Source organism: Hesperophylax consimilis, chromosome 2 (genome assembly GCF_061612785.1).
Source record: "Hesperophylax consimilis isolate HC1 chromosome 2, BYU_Hcon_1.0, whole genome shotgun sequence".
NCBI lineage: Eukaryota > Metazoa > Arthropoda > Insecta > Trichoptera > Limnephilidae > Hesperophylax > Hesperophylax consimilis.
The window spans coordinates 12337832-12356890 of NC_142837.1; the positions used below are offsets into that span (position 1 = coordinate 12337832).

At 35.4% G+C, this 19059-nt stretch overlaps 1 protein-coding gene across 5 annotated transcripts in view; it reads right to left on the bottom strand.

The window, feature by feature from the left end:
- The window catches only part of ash1 (histone-lysine N-methyltransferase ash1), a 354192-nt gene that overhangs the window by 13286 nt on the left and 321847 nt on the right, over positions 1 to 19059 (bottom strand). For all 5 annotated transcript variants that reach the window (XM_089641307.1, XM_089641301.1, XM_089641315.1 and 2 more), the window contains 7 exons: positions 18706 to 18935; positions 18008 to 18107; positions 6501 to 6940; positions 5605 to 5907; positions 2447 to 2610; positions 2214 to 2316; positions 832 to 999 (listed from right to left, as the gene is read on the bottom strand). In XM_089641307.1, the coding sequence (XP_089497433.1) occupies positions 832 to 999; positions 2214 to 2316; positions 2447 to 2610; positions 5605 to 5907; positions 6501 to 6940; positions 18008 to 18107; positions 18706 to 18935 (1508 nt within the window). The remainder of the gene's footprint in view (positions 1 to 831; positions 1000 to 2213; positions 2317 to 2446; positions 2611 to 5604; positions 5908 to 6500; positions 6941 to 18007; positions 18108 to 18705; positions 18936 to 19059) is intronic.

Consider the following 19059-nt stretch of genomic DNA (forward strand, 5'->3'; position numbering starts at 1 on the left):
TTTCACGTAAACGCGCGAGATTTTACAAAAATCGATTTATTTCCATCACTAGTATACGGATTGCCATGATTTAAAAAACAGAGTATCGATAATGAATAACGCTACGCGTCTGCATTCAAGAATATCTATGGAATTTCGAGGTGCATTATCTAAGTCGATTGGACTTGTCATCTTGTTCGTTCATAATTTATTGCGTTTTTAAATAATTTATTAAAAATATTTTAGTTTGGGCGGTTAATATTTTGAGGTGACTAATAGTTTTTAATTATATTTCTTCAATATATAAAGTGTTATTTCTTTATGATACTCAGAAAATAGTACATTTTTCACAGCTTTGAAATAATGGTCAGCAATTTTTACATATTTTTGACGTTTTCAGAAAATGTATATTTAGAAACGCAAATATTTACGTATAACAAAACAATACGATAGTGAATTTCATAATCTTTCCAAAACATTTTTTAGAATGAGGCTACGTTTCCCAAAACGTGAGTTATGAAGCTTTTAACAAACTCGTGAATAACACAAAAATTTTCGCGTTTTGACAGTTCGCAAAGGAACACAAAGTAAATAAAAGTCCTTTTCTGAGAGGTTAAAAAAACATTTTGTATGAAAAAAATATTCTGGGGATTTTTTTGGGCGTAAATTTTGAATTATGCATTTTTTCGAATTAACGGTGTTCTACTATACATTATAAGTAAATATGTTCATTTAGTCTTACCGCATAGGTTCGGGTGAATTTCATGATAGTTCAACTAAAAGCTGCCGTGTGTCACCATACGAGCTTTCAATACATGCACATTATAGGTCAATATGTTAATTTGTTCTTACCGCATAGGTTCGGGTGATTTTCAGCCTTTGAGGGAACATCTCAAAAGCGTAGGACTTGGTGCAAACCGGGTATTTAGGTTTGGAGATCTTGGTGAAGAGGCGGGCACACTTGTCCACACGCAGTTCACAGATGTAGACGTGTTCTTCTTTAGCTGCCAGTGGACGTCCCTGGAAAATAAATATGTATATGTTTAACATAAACATACCATTTTGTTTCTTATCAATACTGGACATTCTGGCTGAAATAGGATTTTGTCTCTGCTAATTTTACGCGAGGCTGCCAACACAGGCTTCTGATTTATCCCAGGTGCAGAACTAACTTACCAGTTCTGATACAGTAGCTGATACCCCCGGGAATAGTGTTCGGCAGGACACAATATCAGAATGAGGTACTCAAATACAGAAATGAGGTGTCACAATATTTTCATTTCGGGGGGGAGAGGAACATAAAAATCCGGACCTACCACGTACACCTCCTTATCCCCCTCCACTCCCAAACCCAACTCTCCCGCAACCCCCTCCCCCCTTGAGAGCAGTTGGGACTCTTGTGCAGTATTCACATACCATGCCCCTCCTTACCACTCGTCAACCCCCCCCCATGTGATTGGTATAGCTACGCCACTGTGGATTTGTATTAATTTAAGATGACATTACTACAAGAGTAATCATGTTGTGTGAGGTGTTTTGTGGAGATTCTTTCATGAAATGTCCCGTATATTATAAGGTTCCTACAAAATAAGGACTCTAATACAAAAATGTCGCATACACAAAATGAGGTAATGTAGTGTCAATACACCAACCACCTCACCAACTCTTTTGTAGTAATACAAAGAAAAAGAGTTGGGACAAATTTGTGAGGTGAGGTGGAGGGACATTTTACGTTTTTGTATGGGACATTGTAGTGCATCTTGTATGAGGTACTCAACTAGTACCTTACTAGTGAAGACATAAGGTTAATTAACTGCTTCAGAAAATGTGGATATTATCCACATGTCCAAACGCAAAATATTACTTAACCTTTTTTGTACAACATTTGTAACCTTACATATTTTTATGCTAACTGTAATTACATTTTATTGTAATTTTCTGTATCGCCATTGCAATGTATTATTAGTGTAGTATGGTTCTAAAATAAAATAAATAATAATAAAAACACCATCAGGAAGATATTCATAATAGATTAAGAAAGGTTGTAATAGTTAGGTAAAAGATATTGTAATAAATAGAGGAGTGCACTTTGTGCATAAAAACCTTTTTTTTTTTTTTTTTTTCTTGTTGTCTCCCAAAAGTCTTTATAGGAATTTTCTCAAAAACATTCAATACCCTTTTCATCAACCTAAATTAAAAATCTTCACTCTAAAACTGACTGGAATATAATTTACCTTGCAGAATGTATTAAGATCCATAACCCAACATTGGGACATCACTAGTTCTATAGGGACTGCTTCGTATAATGGGACTCTCATCACTTCATTGGGGAAAAATCTAGAAAAAGAGAATTATCGATTAGTTTTAATTGTATAATCTATTGCTTGCCACTGATTTAATGGAGAGACTGAAATGTATACAGTGCATACTATGGCAATAATGTATGATACAAAGTGGTTCAACTTACTTTCTGGTAGGTTCGTGGTAAGTCTCGTGAGGTCTGAGGTAGTGGTGCCCGTAGACGTATCTCTGTCCGGTGGCGCTATCTTTCCATAGTCTCTCCACACGGAATATATCCAGCTCGGAAACACCAATAGATCCAATGGTCTTGTAGGTGTGTTTGCGACTTTCCTAGAAAACATAAAATAAATAACTAAACTGCTAGATTACACTTTTACCATGTCGGACTTCTCAATGTCATCTATTTTATACTGTGAACTCGGATTAAACATTTTAGAGTTTTAAGGAATTTGCTAGAACATCTCCGCTTACCTTCATCGGAGATATTCTAGTTCTCTAAATAATCAGTCACGGAACTTAGCTTATAAATTATAACGCTGATTGATTGGTAGAGTTATATTTTATTCAACACAAGAAGGTGAGATAATACAAGGATTCTATCCGCGACAATAATTTGCGTAATTAAAATATTTAGCTTGCTGGTGGGAGAAGCGCTCGAGACGGAAAGGTTTTGAAGCTCCTTCCACTCGCGAGCTCAGTTCCGCCGTGTGCGCATTCCGCTGCGAAGGGGAAGGGTTGCCAGAGGCAAGGTGACACTTCGCTCAAAAAAAACAATAATAATCGCGGTGCCTACAACATGTTTGGTGTTGATAAACTATTTATTATCACTTACTCCTTCTTATGTTAGGAGAATATAAGACAATAAAGTCGATTTCTAGGGTCATGGTGAATCAAATACTTAAATGGGAGAGTTGTAATGATGGACGGGTGTACATGAATGTGAATGAAACAAGAAGTTTGTGCCGTGTCAGAGCTGTGCGAGTTGATCTACTGATATACAGGGTGGCCACAAAAAACGGATTTCAAAATTCCCTGATAATTCCAGGTTTTCCAGGGCAGTTTCTATATTTTTCCCTGATATGTTTTATTTGGTATAAGGACATATCGTTCAAAATTTTATTATTGAAACACGATTTTCATCTACGCCAGAAAATTAGAACAGATACATAAATAAAGGGAATTCCGTCATCTAAAGCATTTATTATTTCCTTGCACCACAATGATCTATTCAAAACAAAATACACTTATTACAAATATATGATATTTCGCCTGAAGACAATTTGTGTACAAATGAAAAGACCAGACAAAAATAGACAAATAAACAAAAGTAAGTACAGTAGAACCCCGATAATTCGAAAAAACGCGTAATTCGAAATTTTCGCCAAAAAAATTTCCGCAGAAATTCGTTAATTCGTAATTTATATTTGTCCGCGCACGAAAATTTGTTCGTGAAATTCGAAAAAATTTGATTTTTGCGAAAATAAATCATAATATTTCGTAAATCTGAATCTAAAAGTCAGCCGTGGCGGTAAAACGCCGAAAAATGTATTTTTACGTGGTTATACATCGTCCTAATTAGTATTATTATTTTGTAAATCTGAATCGATTTACACTGGAATGTTGTATTTTTTCAAATTTATTTCGAATATCCGAGTTTGAAGGGCCGAGAAAATACGTTTTACGCGGATATATGTCGTAGTTTTACGAGTTTACACCAAATATCTGAATTTAAAGGGTCGGTCGCGACGAAACTCGGCCGCGAAATTTCGATTTACGCATAAATGTATCGTATATTTACGAATTTATTTCGAATATCTGAATTTTAAAGGGCCCGCCGCGACGGAAATCGGACGCGAAATTTCAATTTACGCGGAAATATATCGTTTTTTTACTAACTTTACTTCGAATATCCGGGTTAAAAAATACGGCGCGACGGAAATCGGCCGAAAAATTTCGATTCACGCCGAAATATGACATATTTTTACGAATTTACTTCTTCTATTCTTATATCTGAACTTAAAAGGCCGGCCGCGACGAAAAACTGCCGATAAAATTCGATTTACGCGGAAATATTTCATATTTTTACGAATTTACATCAAATATCTTAATTTAAAGGGTAGGCCGCGACGGAAATCGGCCGCGCATTCTCGATTTACACGGAAATATATTATATTTTTGCGAACTTTTTCGAATCTGAATTTTAAGAGCCGGCCGCGACGGAATACGGCCGGAATTCTCGTTTAACGCGGAAATATATCGTATTTTTACGAATTTAAATTCAGATATTTGAAATAATGGGCCGGCTGCGATGGAAAATTACCGCGAAATCTCGATTTACGCGGAAATATATCGTATTTTTACGAATATCTCAATTTAAAGGGTAGGCCGCGACCGAAATCGGCAGCGAAATCTCGATTTACGCGTAAATATATAGCATTTTTACGAATTTATTGCGAATATCTGAATGTAAAGGGCCCGCCGCTACGGTAATCGGCCGCGAAAATAAAGAAATAATTGGTATTAATACGAATTTACAGCTAAAATACCACCCGGATTTGAAGAGGCGGCCGAGAAAATCGATTTTCGGAGTATTTTTTTTTTTTCATAAACATTCGAATTACGTGGGAATTCGTTAATTCGAAATTTGATTTTGGATGTCCCGTGTATTTCGAATTAACGAGGTTCTACTGTATTGACACTTTGTAAAAATGTTGATAATGATGATCTTTAAATTTTATTACGACCGTACTGGGTGTCCGACCCTTTTGACACTTATTGTAACTTTGCTAGCTTTTTCTTTACAGATTTCGAACCTATAGTACCTATAGGGGAAAAACCAAGGCGGGTGGTTTACGACATGATTGTGTTGCAAGGGCTATTTACGAAAATAATAATAAAAAAATACCTACTTATCTAGTTTGTCTTTGTCGGCATATCTTTTGTTACACACGCCGCAAGTAAAAGTAATAAAACACAACTTTGGGACTTCACAAATCGTAAATAACGAATTTCGTTTTATTTTTGGAATTCCCTGATATTTTAAGAATATTTTAAAATTCCCTGACATTTCCCTGATAATTCCCGGTTCGGTAAAATTCCCTGATAATTCCCGGTTTTCCAGGTCTGTGGCCACCCTGATATATTGATCTCTATTTACCTGTAGCGGGTGACGGCACATCGGTAAAGTTAATTTTATTCGTAATACTCCCATAAGATTTTCAAAATGTTTTTGGAAATACTACATAGATGGCTTAGTGCACACATGTGTAAGTAAAAACAATTATGTGTTTTGTAAAGCATTTATCTAGAATGAGTGAACGTTACCTTCTTATTTCCTGCAGAATCCACCTCCTCCTTAATGCCCTTCTTCCCCATGGAGTTCTTCCCCTTCTTGCTCCGCTCCACCCTCTTCCCGGGAGGCTTGACCCCCGCCTCCTCTGTGGGAGGAGTGAGCCCCGACTGCGAGCTGTCGCCCCCGCCGCAGTCGGGGTGGCGCTCATCCACAAGGATGTCCCGCAGAACGTAGACCGTGTCGCCCTGGCGCACCTGCAGGTCGCCCCGCACCAGCGACAGGTAGAACTGGTGGCCTTCATCGGTGTACTCGTCCTGTGGGATCTCTAAGTTGACCTGGAAGAGAAGAATATTCAGTTCATTGCTTACCCCTGTTCTTATTCTGGTTAAATTACTATTAACCTATATGCTGCTAGGCACATACGTGTATGCACCAATAAACCACGTCCTCGGGACTACATGCACATGTACAACTAACTAAGAGTAGGCAGAGAGGATGGATCACCAAGCAATTTGGTCTTGCCACACACTCCTTGCTTCACTTACATTCATTGTAGGAATGTCACAAAGATTGCCGCGCACACCGTTAACCCCATAAACATCGGGAACACAAAGAAACGGTTCACTTTCTCTAGTTATTTCAGTGACTGTAGGCATACTTCTTCTATCTTTCTCATAAACAATGTATATGTAACGGAAAAAGAGGTTACAACAGATCTCTCAGCAATAGAACCATATAAATGTATGTCGATCGTTATTTTCTACAAGATTTTTATTTAATTAAATTCAACCAAATAGATACAGACATTAATCTCCAACCACTTGCGGTTTAATGTCAAAAAAATGTTTTGTTATGGAAAATAATGTGTGTTCGACCCCGGAAATGCAGATGCAGATTGTGTAAAACTATCAGGAAATATAATACATACCTCTCTTGGTTGGCAGCGATGGCAGTAATAAGGCTCCCCAACATCCGTCACCGCCATACACCTAGCATGCTGCCAAACACCGCATCCTTTCAATGGCCTTACGGGCACATCTACACCAGAAGATTCACAACTATTCACATTGGAACCAACAGACTTTATCTCCTTCGATGCTAACGAATCATTCTTTGCATCAACCGAAGATGGAGACTTGTTGTTCTTGGAATGGTCACTCTTGGAATGATCCTTAGAACCAGTTGCCTTGCTTTTGTGGTCACCGCCATCATTCTTTTGGGTGTCTGCCTTTTCCGCTTCCGTTGCTTTCGACAGTGAGGTGGCATTGGATGAGGTTCCCATTGAGTTTTGTTGTTCAGATTCTCCTCCGCATTGGACCATGAGGCCCTCTTCTCCGTGCAGGCCGCATACACACATGATGACTTCCTCTGAAAATGCACAAAAAGTAGAAAAAAGATAGTGTTACGATTTGCACATGGCTTCGTGAAAAGAACAATAAAGAAAGTTTGACAACCCCCGCAACCTCACATTTACACATTCAGCAAGTGATTCCAAGTACAGAAGATGAATACGAAATTCTATAACCACAGCGCTGATGATCGATTATTACACAGAACGTTCACAGCTAGAGGAGGGTACTGGGAAGGGGAATAAAAAGACGGAACACGAGAAGAGCCGGCCAGTTTCTCTCGGTTAACAGAGATCTATAGTCAATACGCAAGTGCGTTTACCTCTGCAAACGAGTTGGGGACGCCATGAAAAATATTGGTTGACAAACTTTTTAATGTATCAGATCCAAGAACCCCAAAGGGATGTGATAATCAATGGAAATAAGTGAGACTTTGTGTAAATAACTAGAAATGACTAGTAGTATCAAGCTGGTCGCATACCGCTTCGGTCGAAAGATTCTAGCCAACAAAAAAAGGCCAGAATAGTAACGTGCATGAAATCTGTGAAACGAACCAGAAAGAAGACCTGGAAGCACCGCCATGCTGCAGAAGGTAGACTTCCAGCTGATTGCAGTCTCCAACGACAAACACACGTGAGCTCCTTCAATGGTACCCTAACAATATATCCAATCAACTTAACTTCTAGATAGAATGTTGTTTAACTGTAATTAGTTGTAATTTAACTGTAAACACAACGGTATAATCAAAAATGCTTAAATTAAATGATTACAGTACGCCGATAATTTGAAAAAATGCATAATTGATAATTTTCGCAAAAAAAACCCCAACAAATTTTTTAAGAACAAAATGGTTTTTGAATTTGAAATTTGTTAATTCGTAATACGAAATTTATTTTTGTACGCCTACGAAAATTTGTTTGTGTAATTCGATTTTGGCGATTGTGGCGCTAAAATGTCGTAAAATGCCATTTTACATGATTATATTTTGTAAATCTGAATCGATTTACCCTGGAATCTGACAGCGAAAGTTAGATTTACGCAAAAAGATTTTTATGAATTTATTTCGAGTGTGTGAATTTAAAGAAAAGGATTGAGAGCAATGGAAAACAGGTGCAGAATATCAATTGAGCACTGTATATAAATCGGAAACATCTATTGAAAAATGGGAAAACCATTTGAAGTGTAAATTTTTTAACTCAGTGAATCTTCGTATTTGCGATATTACGGGATACGCGGGAACTTTTGAAATAAATCCAATTTTTTAAAAATATATCTCTTCAAGTTACAGTAGAACCCCGTTAATTCAAACCCCGATAATTAAAAAAAAACGCGTAATTTGGGATTATAATCAAAAAAATATTTGTCGGGAAATATTTGTCATACAAATTTTTTTTTAATTGAAATTCGTTAATTCGTAATTTGAAATTTTTTTTTGTCTGCACCCGTAAATTGGTTTGTGTAATTCGAATAAATTCAACTTTTGCGAAAATAAATCATAAAATTTCGTTTATCTGAATCTGAAAGACAGCCGTGGAGGTAAAAAGCCGAAAAATTTATTTTTACATGGTTATACTATTATTATTAATTTTTTTTTTAAACTTCCGATTTTATATCCGGGTTAAATCTTCCCCATAGGAAAAACTAAACCCTTCCACACACTTTTCCACAAATGATCATCTAGTCAATCAACATTATGCAAGTGCATTATATAAGCAAAATAAATACAAAACAATACAAGAACAACACGTCAACTCACCAGAGATCAAATGGGAAAATAATTCACCGACTCCAGATATTTTCATATCAGAGGGTTCGGCTTGGTAGAACTCCTAACAAGGCCTATAAATCCTACTGATCCCTCAACATAAATATTTAAAAAAATTTTCGTTATCCTACATGTATTCAAAATGACCGACATTTGCATCTTTATATATAAATTTTTTGATAGATCTAATACGCCTAAATTTTTAATGAGAGAGCTAGGTATAATGCCAGTAGCCGAAATAACGAATGGTAATATTTTTATAGTCTGAGAATGCCAAATTCTTTTTATTTCATTTCCTAAATCTGTGTATTTTCTTATTTTTTCATTAGCAGATTTTTGAATATTACAGGAATTTGGAATAGCGACATCAATGATATAAGTTATTTTTTTAATTTTGTCATGTAAAACTATATCGGGTCTATTATGACTAATCGTTCGGTCTGTTAGTATAGTTTTATCATAACATATTTTATAAAATTCGTTTTCAAAAAATGAATTTGGTTCGTATTCATAATATGGTATTATATTACAACAGTCAATCAAGTTACGTTTAATTACCAAACTTTGGTGAATTATTTTTAAAACTTGATTGTGCCTAAATGTATACTCGGACGGTGCTAATATAGAACATCCCGATATAATATGTTCTATAGTTTCCAGAAAAGCCAAACATTTTCTACACAAATCATCAATTTGATTTGTATCTTTGATTATATGCTTCCTATAATTTTTAGTATTAATATCACGTAACAATAATCGCAGTGACAACAGTTTGTGTTTACACTTTGCTCTTGCAAAAAAACTAAAAAAAAACTCCGAATTCGTGTGCAAACAGTATTTATATGGAAAATTTAAGTGCCAAAAAAGTTTATTTGATAAAACAGTAATAAAATAATACTATTCTAGCGGATTCTAAACATTTTTATCGAAAGTTTTAAAACAACCTAAGATTGTGTGTTTATTCTCATTGAAATGTCCATCCCACCGATGCCTGATGAATGCTGCCATCGGCGTAAAAAAAGAATGCTGGACAAGATGACGTCCCCATCACAAAAAAAGGCCTCGGGAATGATTTCTCCAGTGGTTGAAGATGAGGAATCTGACGGAGCATCGGACTATTCCGACGTGTCTGAAAATGAGAGTGAAATCCCAGTGTCCTCAGTCCAGATACTGAACGACACTGAAGCAAGTCTAAGAGCACTCCAAGATGTCCTTGCTGAAAAGCAGTCAAGAGTCTCAAAGGACCAACAACTGCGGATAAGCGCATATGTATCCGCTGTATTCAGATCAGTTTCACAGCTGTTATTGGAACGAGAGGGCTTCAAAGCTGATCTGGCAACAGTCAATGCCAAATTAATAGTGGCAAAGGGAGAGATCGCGATTGAAAAAGCAGAAAACCAACACAGGTTAGAAAAAATATTGCAGTTGGAGTCAGATCTAGGACCAGTGATGCGTAGAGTAGCCGATGCCACGGAAGCAAGCCTATCATTTGCCGATATTGTGAAAAATGGCCCACAGAAGATGATACCATCAATCAACCGCTCAGGACTTAACGTTGGGACCCCCAAACCTGCTGTATGCATCTTCCCAAAGCTGGATTCTACAAAAGATAGCGACGATACGAAACAGCTACTAAAAGATACATTACGACCATCAGAACTTGGAATCCGTGTGACGGGCATTAGGAGTATCCGAAACAAAGGCGTTGTAATCCATACTGCAACACAAGAAGATCAGGATAAAATACTGAAAACCCCATGTCTAGCAAACTCGGACACTCTAAGCGCTCGATTACCAACAAAACGGCTTCCAAGGGTGATCTTCTTCAACGTTCCTCGTGACCTACAGACGAGTGCTTCCTAAAAAATGCCTTAGCAGGAGCCCAGGACAAAGCAGGCCTAGATTTCGCAGTAAAAAGTTGCAAGCTAAGTCACCTTGCTGGCGCTCGAACTGGATCAACTTGCCACCGGGTCTTCGAGGTTCCTGCCCACATTCGTCACGTGCTGGTGGAGCAGGGGAAAGTCTTTGTGGACTGGAATGTGTGCCGTGTTCGTGACTTCATTGGACTTACAGTGTGCTCCAAGTGCCAAATGATCGGACATTCCTTCAAGTTTTGCAAGGACCAGCAAAGATGTGGACACTGCGCAGGCGAAGGTCACGCCCGGATAAACTGCCCAAAAGCCGCCGCCGAGCCTGTCTGCGCCACCTGTACAAGATTTGGGAAGCCTGCTGCACATCCGACTGGAGACAAGGACTCCTGCCCGGCCTACAAGGCTGCCCTTGCCAAGGACTTTGCAACTATTGATTATGGCGTCTAATTACATTGAAGAAGATGACGAGGTAGATTACGAAAATACTCATAATTTCTGTGATTGGCTAATGTTTCATAGCAACTACAATATGGAAAATATTAATATTGTTCAGTTGAATGTTAGATCGATTTATAAATACTGGGATACTTTGAATGTCTACTTAAATACTTGTTGGAAGCATATTCATGAGTTAATGTTATGTGAAACGGCTATAACACCGAATCTTGTCTGTCTGTATAATATTCCTGGATTTAATTGTTACAACTATTGCCGAACTAAAAAATCTGGAGGAGGTATATTGCTATATGTTCGAAATGAATTCACATTTCAACAGAAAACAATAGAAACAAACCATTTTGAATGTGTGCTTGGCTCTATGACACTTCCAAACAAGAGTATTTTAAACATCATAGCAATATACCGCCCCCCCAACTCTAGCCAACCACAATTTCTTAATGAAATATCTGCCATTCTGCATACTATAAGCCCCAAAGAAAATGTTTTACTTATAGGAGATATTAATCTAGACTTGTTAAATTGTCAAAACCCTATTATTATGGCATATGAAAATATAATGTCGGATAATTATTTAATCAAATGTATTTGTGACGTAACTAGAGAAGCAGTTTTAGCAGGAAAAGTTACTCGTACTTGTTTTAGACCACATATTTGTCCGATTTAACAGTGGATGTAAACAAAGCGATTCTCTTTCCTCATGTGTATGTAATAATATTACTATAGCGGATCACTTTTTAACTGCAGTTAATATTAAATATAGTGCAAGGAAAGAAGCCCCAGAACACGGGGAAAGAATTTCGTTTTTATCGCAAAACAAAATCGACAAAAACATTCATAATTTTAAGTGGCACTCCTTGCTTGAGGAACAAGATTGCAATATACTATATAGTAAAATTAAAAACAACTTTAAGAATTTGTATGAACAGAGTAAAATCGTTATGAATTATAAACCCAAAAAAAGACCTCTGTCAATAAAACCTTGGATAACTTCTTATATCTTAGAAAACATTAAAAAAAAAGATTCATTGTACAGAAGGTGGAAGAATTTTCCTAGCAATCAATTCTTTGAATTGAAATATAAAACTTTCAGAAATAAGGTGACAAAAGAAATTATTAAATGTAAGTCTACCTTTTTTAACAATAAATTCAAAAATTATTTTGGAAATACAAAAAAAAACTTGGGATGAAATAAATAAATTATTAGGACGCAAGTCCAAAAGTAGTTGTGACGAAATAATCTCGAAATATATGTTAAATACGAATAATGAAGAAACCGTAGCAGATAAGTTTGTTGAATATTTTACAAATAGTGTTAGCTCTATGATACATAAATGTGATTATTTAGCATCGACCGTCAGGCCGAATGAAGTGCAACATAGTATGTACCTACCCAGAGCTACCTGCCAAGAAATCAATATTATTGTTAGCAAATTAAACAATTCAAAGTCACCAGGGATTGACAACATTCGAATGTTTGACATTAAGACACATATTAATATTTTAGGGCCTGTTATAACACACTTTATCAATTTAATTTTATCGCAAGCAGTAATACCAGATGAACTAAAAAGTAGCATCACTAGGCCAATTTACAAAGGGGGCAAACATACAGATATTCAAAATTATAGGCCAATAAGCATATTGCCAGCCCTAGAAAAAATACTTGAAAAATACATTTCCATAAAACTTAATAAATATCTAGAATCTTTCTCTTTGTTGGATCCCAACCAATATGGATTTCAAAAGAAAAAAAGTACGGAAATGCTGCTTCAGGAATTTTCAAATCACATAAATTATGAATTAAATCTAAAAAAACAAGTGTTGGTTTTATTCATAGATAACTCTAAGGCATTTGATACCATTGATACAAATAAACTATTAGAAACACTGGAGGCATTAGGAATTAGAGGAAAGCTGCTAGTTTTATTAAAAAATTTACTAACTGATCGACAAATAAGAGTAAAAATTCTTAAAAAATTTAGCAAAAGAAAATATATCTCAACAGGTGTTGCACAGGGGTCAATTCTAGGGCCAACCCTTTATATTATTTATGTCTCAATTATGAGAAAATTGTTTTCATTCGTTAAACATTTTGTATATGCAGACGATACGGCGCTCGTAATATCGCACGAAGATCTGGTTACTGCAATGAACCTTATGCAACATGATTTTATTGCCCTACTGAAATGGTCGCATGATGCAGGCCTCTTTATAAACGCCAAAAAAACTAAAATTATGCACATCAGATCTCCACACGCCAGATGTAATGTAATTCCTTCATTATATACACACACATTTAACTGCATACATAAAAATGTTGCACAGCCCTGTTCAAGTGAAACCATTGATTTTGTCAAAAGTTATGTATATTTGGGTGTTACTATTGACTGCTACATGAAATGGGATGTACACATTGCTAATGTTTGTAAACGTCTACGAGCTATTGTGGGAAGGATTTATAAAATAAAATATTTCGTGCCTATAAGTACTTTAAAGTTAATCTACTTATCTCTGGCTGAATCCACTATACGTTATGGAATTACTTCTTGGGGACATTCTTGTAAAACTAATATAAGCTATATACAAACATTACAAAACTCCATTATAAAATTGTTAATCCATAAATATGACAATCAACACAGAAGTAACATTAAATTAATATACAAGTCTCTGAATATTTTACCTGTCAGAGGATTATTGTTTTATAATATTGTAAGTCAACATGTTATATTGTCTGATTCATTGTATAGGGAAAGAGTTTGCCATAAACATAACACAAGATTCACTCAAAATGAAGGACTGGTAGTTCCGAAATGTACTAATAAATATGGTGAAAGAACTTTAAACTATATAGTACCCAAAATTTTTAACCTATTACCAATGACAATTAAAAATAATAACATGTATACTGCTAATGTTAAATATAATCTAAGGAAATGGTTATTGGATAATAATGATCTATACTGATGCTCCTGAAATGGAGTTCATATTCGTAGAAAATGGAAAAACAATTATTTTGTAATACCTGACTACCTACCTCTATTTATGAAACTATTGATGTACTTGTTGATAATACTAATTTGTTCATACATTTATTTTTACTTGCTTATTATATAAGGCTTTTATGCTGCTATTTAAACTTTTCTGCAATGTAACCAATTTATGTAATTATGTACCGTTCAAATTGTATCTTATGAGTGTATAAATGTTGTCTCTATGTCCCTGCTGACAAACTACATAAGTAGTTTAGCGGGTTTAAATGTGAATAAATAAAAAATAAATAAAAAATTAAAAAACTGACTCTATCCTGAATGGCAAGCATAAATCCTTCTATTTCTGCGCTCAACTCTCCAATACTCAACCATTTGTTTGACGAAAATTTGTCAACATACGTTTGGTTGAGATAATTGAAGTGTTTTGCGTGTAAAATTTTATTTGACCAGGAATCTAATAATTCCTGGTTGGGATTTATAAAAATGTTGGCATTCTCATTGTATAAATTTAAAGGTGTAATATTTCTATCTGCCTTGCAAATTATTTTATGCATTTCTGAGCTATGAGCTTTCCTATGGAAAAAAGTTCTCAGCATTTCTACCTGATTATGTTTCAAAGAAGTTATTTTGACTATACCTCTACCTCCTAAATTTCTAGGTAAATTAATTTGTTCTATAGCTAAATTTGGATGATAATGGCAATTAAACTTTATTAGAGTAGTTCTAATTAATCTTTCTAAGTTATCTAAATCTGTATTAGATCATTTAATGATGTCAAATGAGTACGTTAATAGAGGTATTGCCCAAGTATTTATTGCTTTTACTAAATTTTTAGCAGATAGATTGCATTTTAAAATTTTCCTGATCCCAGTTTGAAATTTAATCCTAATATCATTTTTAATACTAGTATGGTCTATTTTTGCTATTTGTTTTTGGGGTGTTATGCCGTGTTGCGCTAACTCCTTCTTTAGTATGGTCTAATCCAGTGGTCGGCAAAGTGCGGCTCCGGAGCCGCATGCGGCTCTTTAGCTCATTGAGTGCAGCTCTGGCACAAATATCCACGGGTAGCAGGTATCAGCAGGTTTCAGGAGTTTAAAAACAGCAGAACGACCAAAGCATTCGTCAAAAATCCTCTTAATGCTACAATAACTGAGTTGAAATTTTCTCCTTTTGGCATTGACAAAAGGAGACATGGAGCTCTAAATTTCAACGTCTTTGTATTGATTTGGAAATATTGGAGAAGAATAAATGTGATCTTAGTTCACAACACAAGTGGTCTGCTTTGAAAGATCTGGAGAAGGAAGACATGATCATTTTCGACGTCTGCAATAGTATTCCTGACGATATTCTATCCCTTTTTGGTTCTCCATATTCATGCGAACAATCGTTTTTTAGCATGAAGTTTATCAAGAGTAAACTGAGAAGTCGTCATATTGATGAGAACCTGGAATCAAGCCTAAAATTAAAAACAACAACATACAAACCTGACTTACTGAAACTTTCCAAGGAGATGCAAGGACATTGTTCGCATTAAGTGTTTGTCAGTCATTGTCATGATTTAAACTTATGGATACCTTACTTTCATATTACTGTTTATCAACGAATAAATCTTTATTAAGTGTGAAATCAAGTTTTATTCAGTATACCTGTAATTTAATGAATTCTAAAATTATAATAACGGTTTACTAAATTAAAAAACAGATTTGGCTTTCAGAACTTTTTTTAATCATTGTAATGTACATATTTGGCTCTTTCGCCAATAAGTTTTCCAACCACTGGTCTAATCTATTTGATTGTGGGTATCCTAAATACTTATAAACCTCATCCCTTTTCATACTATTAATTTGGAAATTTCTAAATATATTCTCATCCCCATCTACAATTTTGCCTTTCTCTATATGGATCGTTCTACATTTATCTAAACCAAAAGTCTTTTCGATATCATCTGAAAAGTTTTTAACTACCTCGATCATTTTCTCTAAATTTTGTTCAGAATTCGAAAATAATTTTATATCATCCATAAATAATAAATGCGAAATTGTACTACTCTCCCTTGTGGTACCCTTTACTTTTATTCTAAAGTTGCTTTTAATTAACATTTTAGATAGAGGATTCAATGCTAAGCAAAACCAAAGAGGACTCAATGAGTCTCCTTGAAAAATTCCTCTTTTAATTGAAATGCCCGGTATTACTATTTTCTTACCTTTTAAATTGATAAGTAAATTGGTATTCCAAAAGGACATAATATTTTCCAAAAAGCTAATAATAATGGCGTTAATTTTATATATATTTAATACTTTGATCAGCCACGAGTGCGGGAACTATCGAAAGCCTTTTGGTAGTCTATATAGCAAGTATGTAAATTACGTTTTCGAGTTTGAATCTGTTTTAGAATTACAGAATCAATAATTAATTGTTCTTTACATCCCATATGTTTTCTGCGACAACCTTTTTGTTGTTCAGATAAAATTTACTCATTTTTTTAAATGAGTATATATTAAATCTGTCAAGCAAGAGGATTATTATTTTTATATACATAATTACTATTATTATTTTGTAAATTTGAATCGATTAACAATGGAATGTCGTATTTTTTCGAATTTATTTCGAATATCCGAGTATGAAGGACTATGAAAATTTCATTTTACGCGGAAATATGTCGTATTTTTACGAATTTACACAAAATAATTGAATTTAACGGTCGGTCGCGATGGGTATCAGCGGCGAACTATCGATTTACGTGTAAATATATCGTACTTTTAAAAATTTACTTCGAATAACTGAACATGAAGGGCCGGCCGCGATAAAAATCTGCCGAGAAAATTCGATTTAAGCAGAAATATAACATATTTTTACGAATTTCCATCATATATCTGAATTTAAGAGGTCGGCCGCGACGGAAATCATCTGCGAAATTTCGATTTACGAGTAATTATATCGTATTTTTACAATTTTTTTTTTTAATATCTGACTTTAAAGGGCTGGCTGCGACGAAAATCGGCTGCGAAATTTCAATTTACACTGAAATGCATCGTATTTTTACAAATTTACTTTGAATATATAAGTTTAAAAGGCCGACTGCGACAGAATTCGGCCGCGAAATCTCGATTTACGTGGAAATATATTGTATTTTTACGAATTTACGTCGAATATTCGAATTTAAAGTGCCGGCTGCGAAAATTTGATTTACGCGGAAATGTGTGGTATTTTTACAAATTTGAAGGGCCGATCGCGACGGTAATCGGCTGCGAAAATTCGATTTACACGGGAATAATTCGTATTATTACAAATTTACTTCAAAGATACAACCTGAATTTGAAGGGGCGGCCGAGGAACCCGATTTTCGGCGTCTTTTTTTCATAAAATTTCGAATTACTGGGAATTCGTTAATTTGATATTTGATGTCCTGTGGATTTCGAATTAACGAGGTTCTTCTGTAGCTACTTTTTGGCCAGCGTAAGATCGGGGGTTTTGCAAATTGGCCCACATATTGCCAAATATGCTGCAGTGGTTAATTAATATAAATTTATTTTTAATTTTTAGAATACTTTGGCAATGCATACGAAAAATTAAATATTTTGTTAAGCAGTATATATAATGCCGCCCCGGAGGAAAGGCCTTCTAAGATAGCCGCCTTAAATTGTGGAAGCTCGTAGGGAATGGGTTGGAAATTTGAATTTGATGCCCCCTTGGATTTTGAATTAAAGTGGTATATAAAATCTGAGGCAGCAGTGAGGCTGTTTAAAAAATTGAAAATTATCAGGGATAAGCTTTTTCTGGGACGGATAGCCTCTAGGACAGATGACCGGCTTATTACTGTCCAAATAGCTATCAGGGCAAATTGTAAATTTTGTTAAATGCTACAGCATTAGAAGACGGAACATTGAAAGATCTTCCGGTTGCAGGAAAGCTAAATTTCTACTCCATAAGAGAGAAGAAGAATGGAGAATCTTTGATATGGGCTAGAAAAATTGTTTGAAGATGAACATTTTTCTTACCTTGTTTCCTTTTCTGCAAAAATCCTTGAGGAAGAGATTCTTCCGGTCCCAGAATGGTCATTAGTTGTTCGGCAAAGTCCAACTTTGCATTGCTGTAAACCTGGGGAAAAATCAGCAGTCATCATTATATTGTATGGTTTCTTGAAATGACAAAAGTTTAAGAAGAACATCTTTTGGGCCTTTTTCATACAAAACTTAAATTTGGTAGCCGAGTGGATAATACATCAATGGATTAGATCCATTATCTTTAAAAATAATTACAGACAAATTCAGATTCAATTCAATAGTAAAATATTATTGTTCTATTTTAGGTTCGAGTGCTCAAACCCAATTAACCTGTGATAGTCCCCGTTAAATGCGGATTCTCGGCCCATTTCAGCTTTTTATCAAATTGTGATCGGGTAAGCATACCAATCATGTTGTCAAAAGACCACAGTCAAAACTATAAAAAAGAGATATGTACATCAATTCTCCTATCCTCATTTAGGAGAACAGCGCTGATTGATTGATTGATCAGTAAATATTTGTGCTCCTTGTATTACATCATATATAATGACCCTAATACATTTTACATAATAATATACGGTAACAGTGACAATACAGAATGTGATAAAATAAAAGGTTAGGTTTGTTAATTACGTTCTTTTTCTTGACTTTTCATCATTGTTCAGATTTGTCATGGAACCTAGGATACACACCTTCCTGAGCTGCAGTGCCACAATACCCAGATTGGAAGTCCTCCCCATGCTCTTGGTGATGGAGGCAAACAGGCTGTTGAAATGGGAGTCAAACAGCGCCACGTTCTTGTAGTGGCCGGTCTCAATGTTCTGTTGGATGGTGGACAGGTCAGCAGGCGCACCCGATTGTTCAGCGCTCCTGGCTGCCTTGCGCCTCAGCAGGGGCGTGCACAGGATCTCCTTCTTCTCATCTGGAATGACAAAAGATTGCAAGTGTTAGTAATGTACTTTAGGTTGAATTTATTTGTTTATCAAGGTACCATGAAAGAAAGCGAAGGTAATTTATGGTTAAATATTAACACGAGTTATGAATGC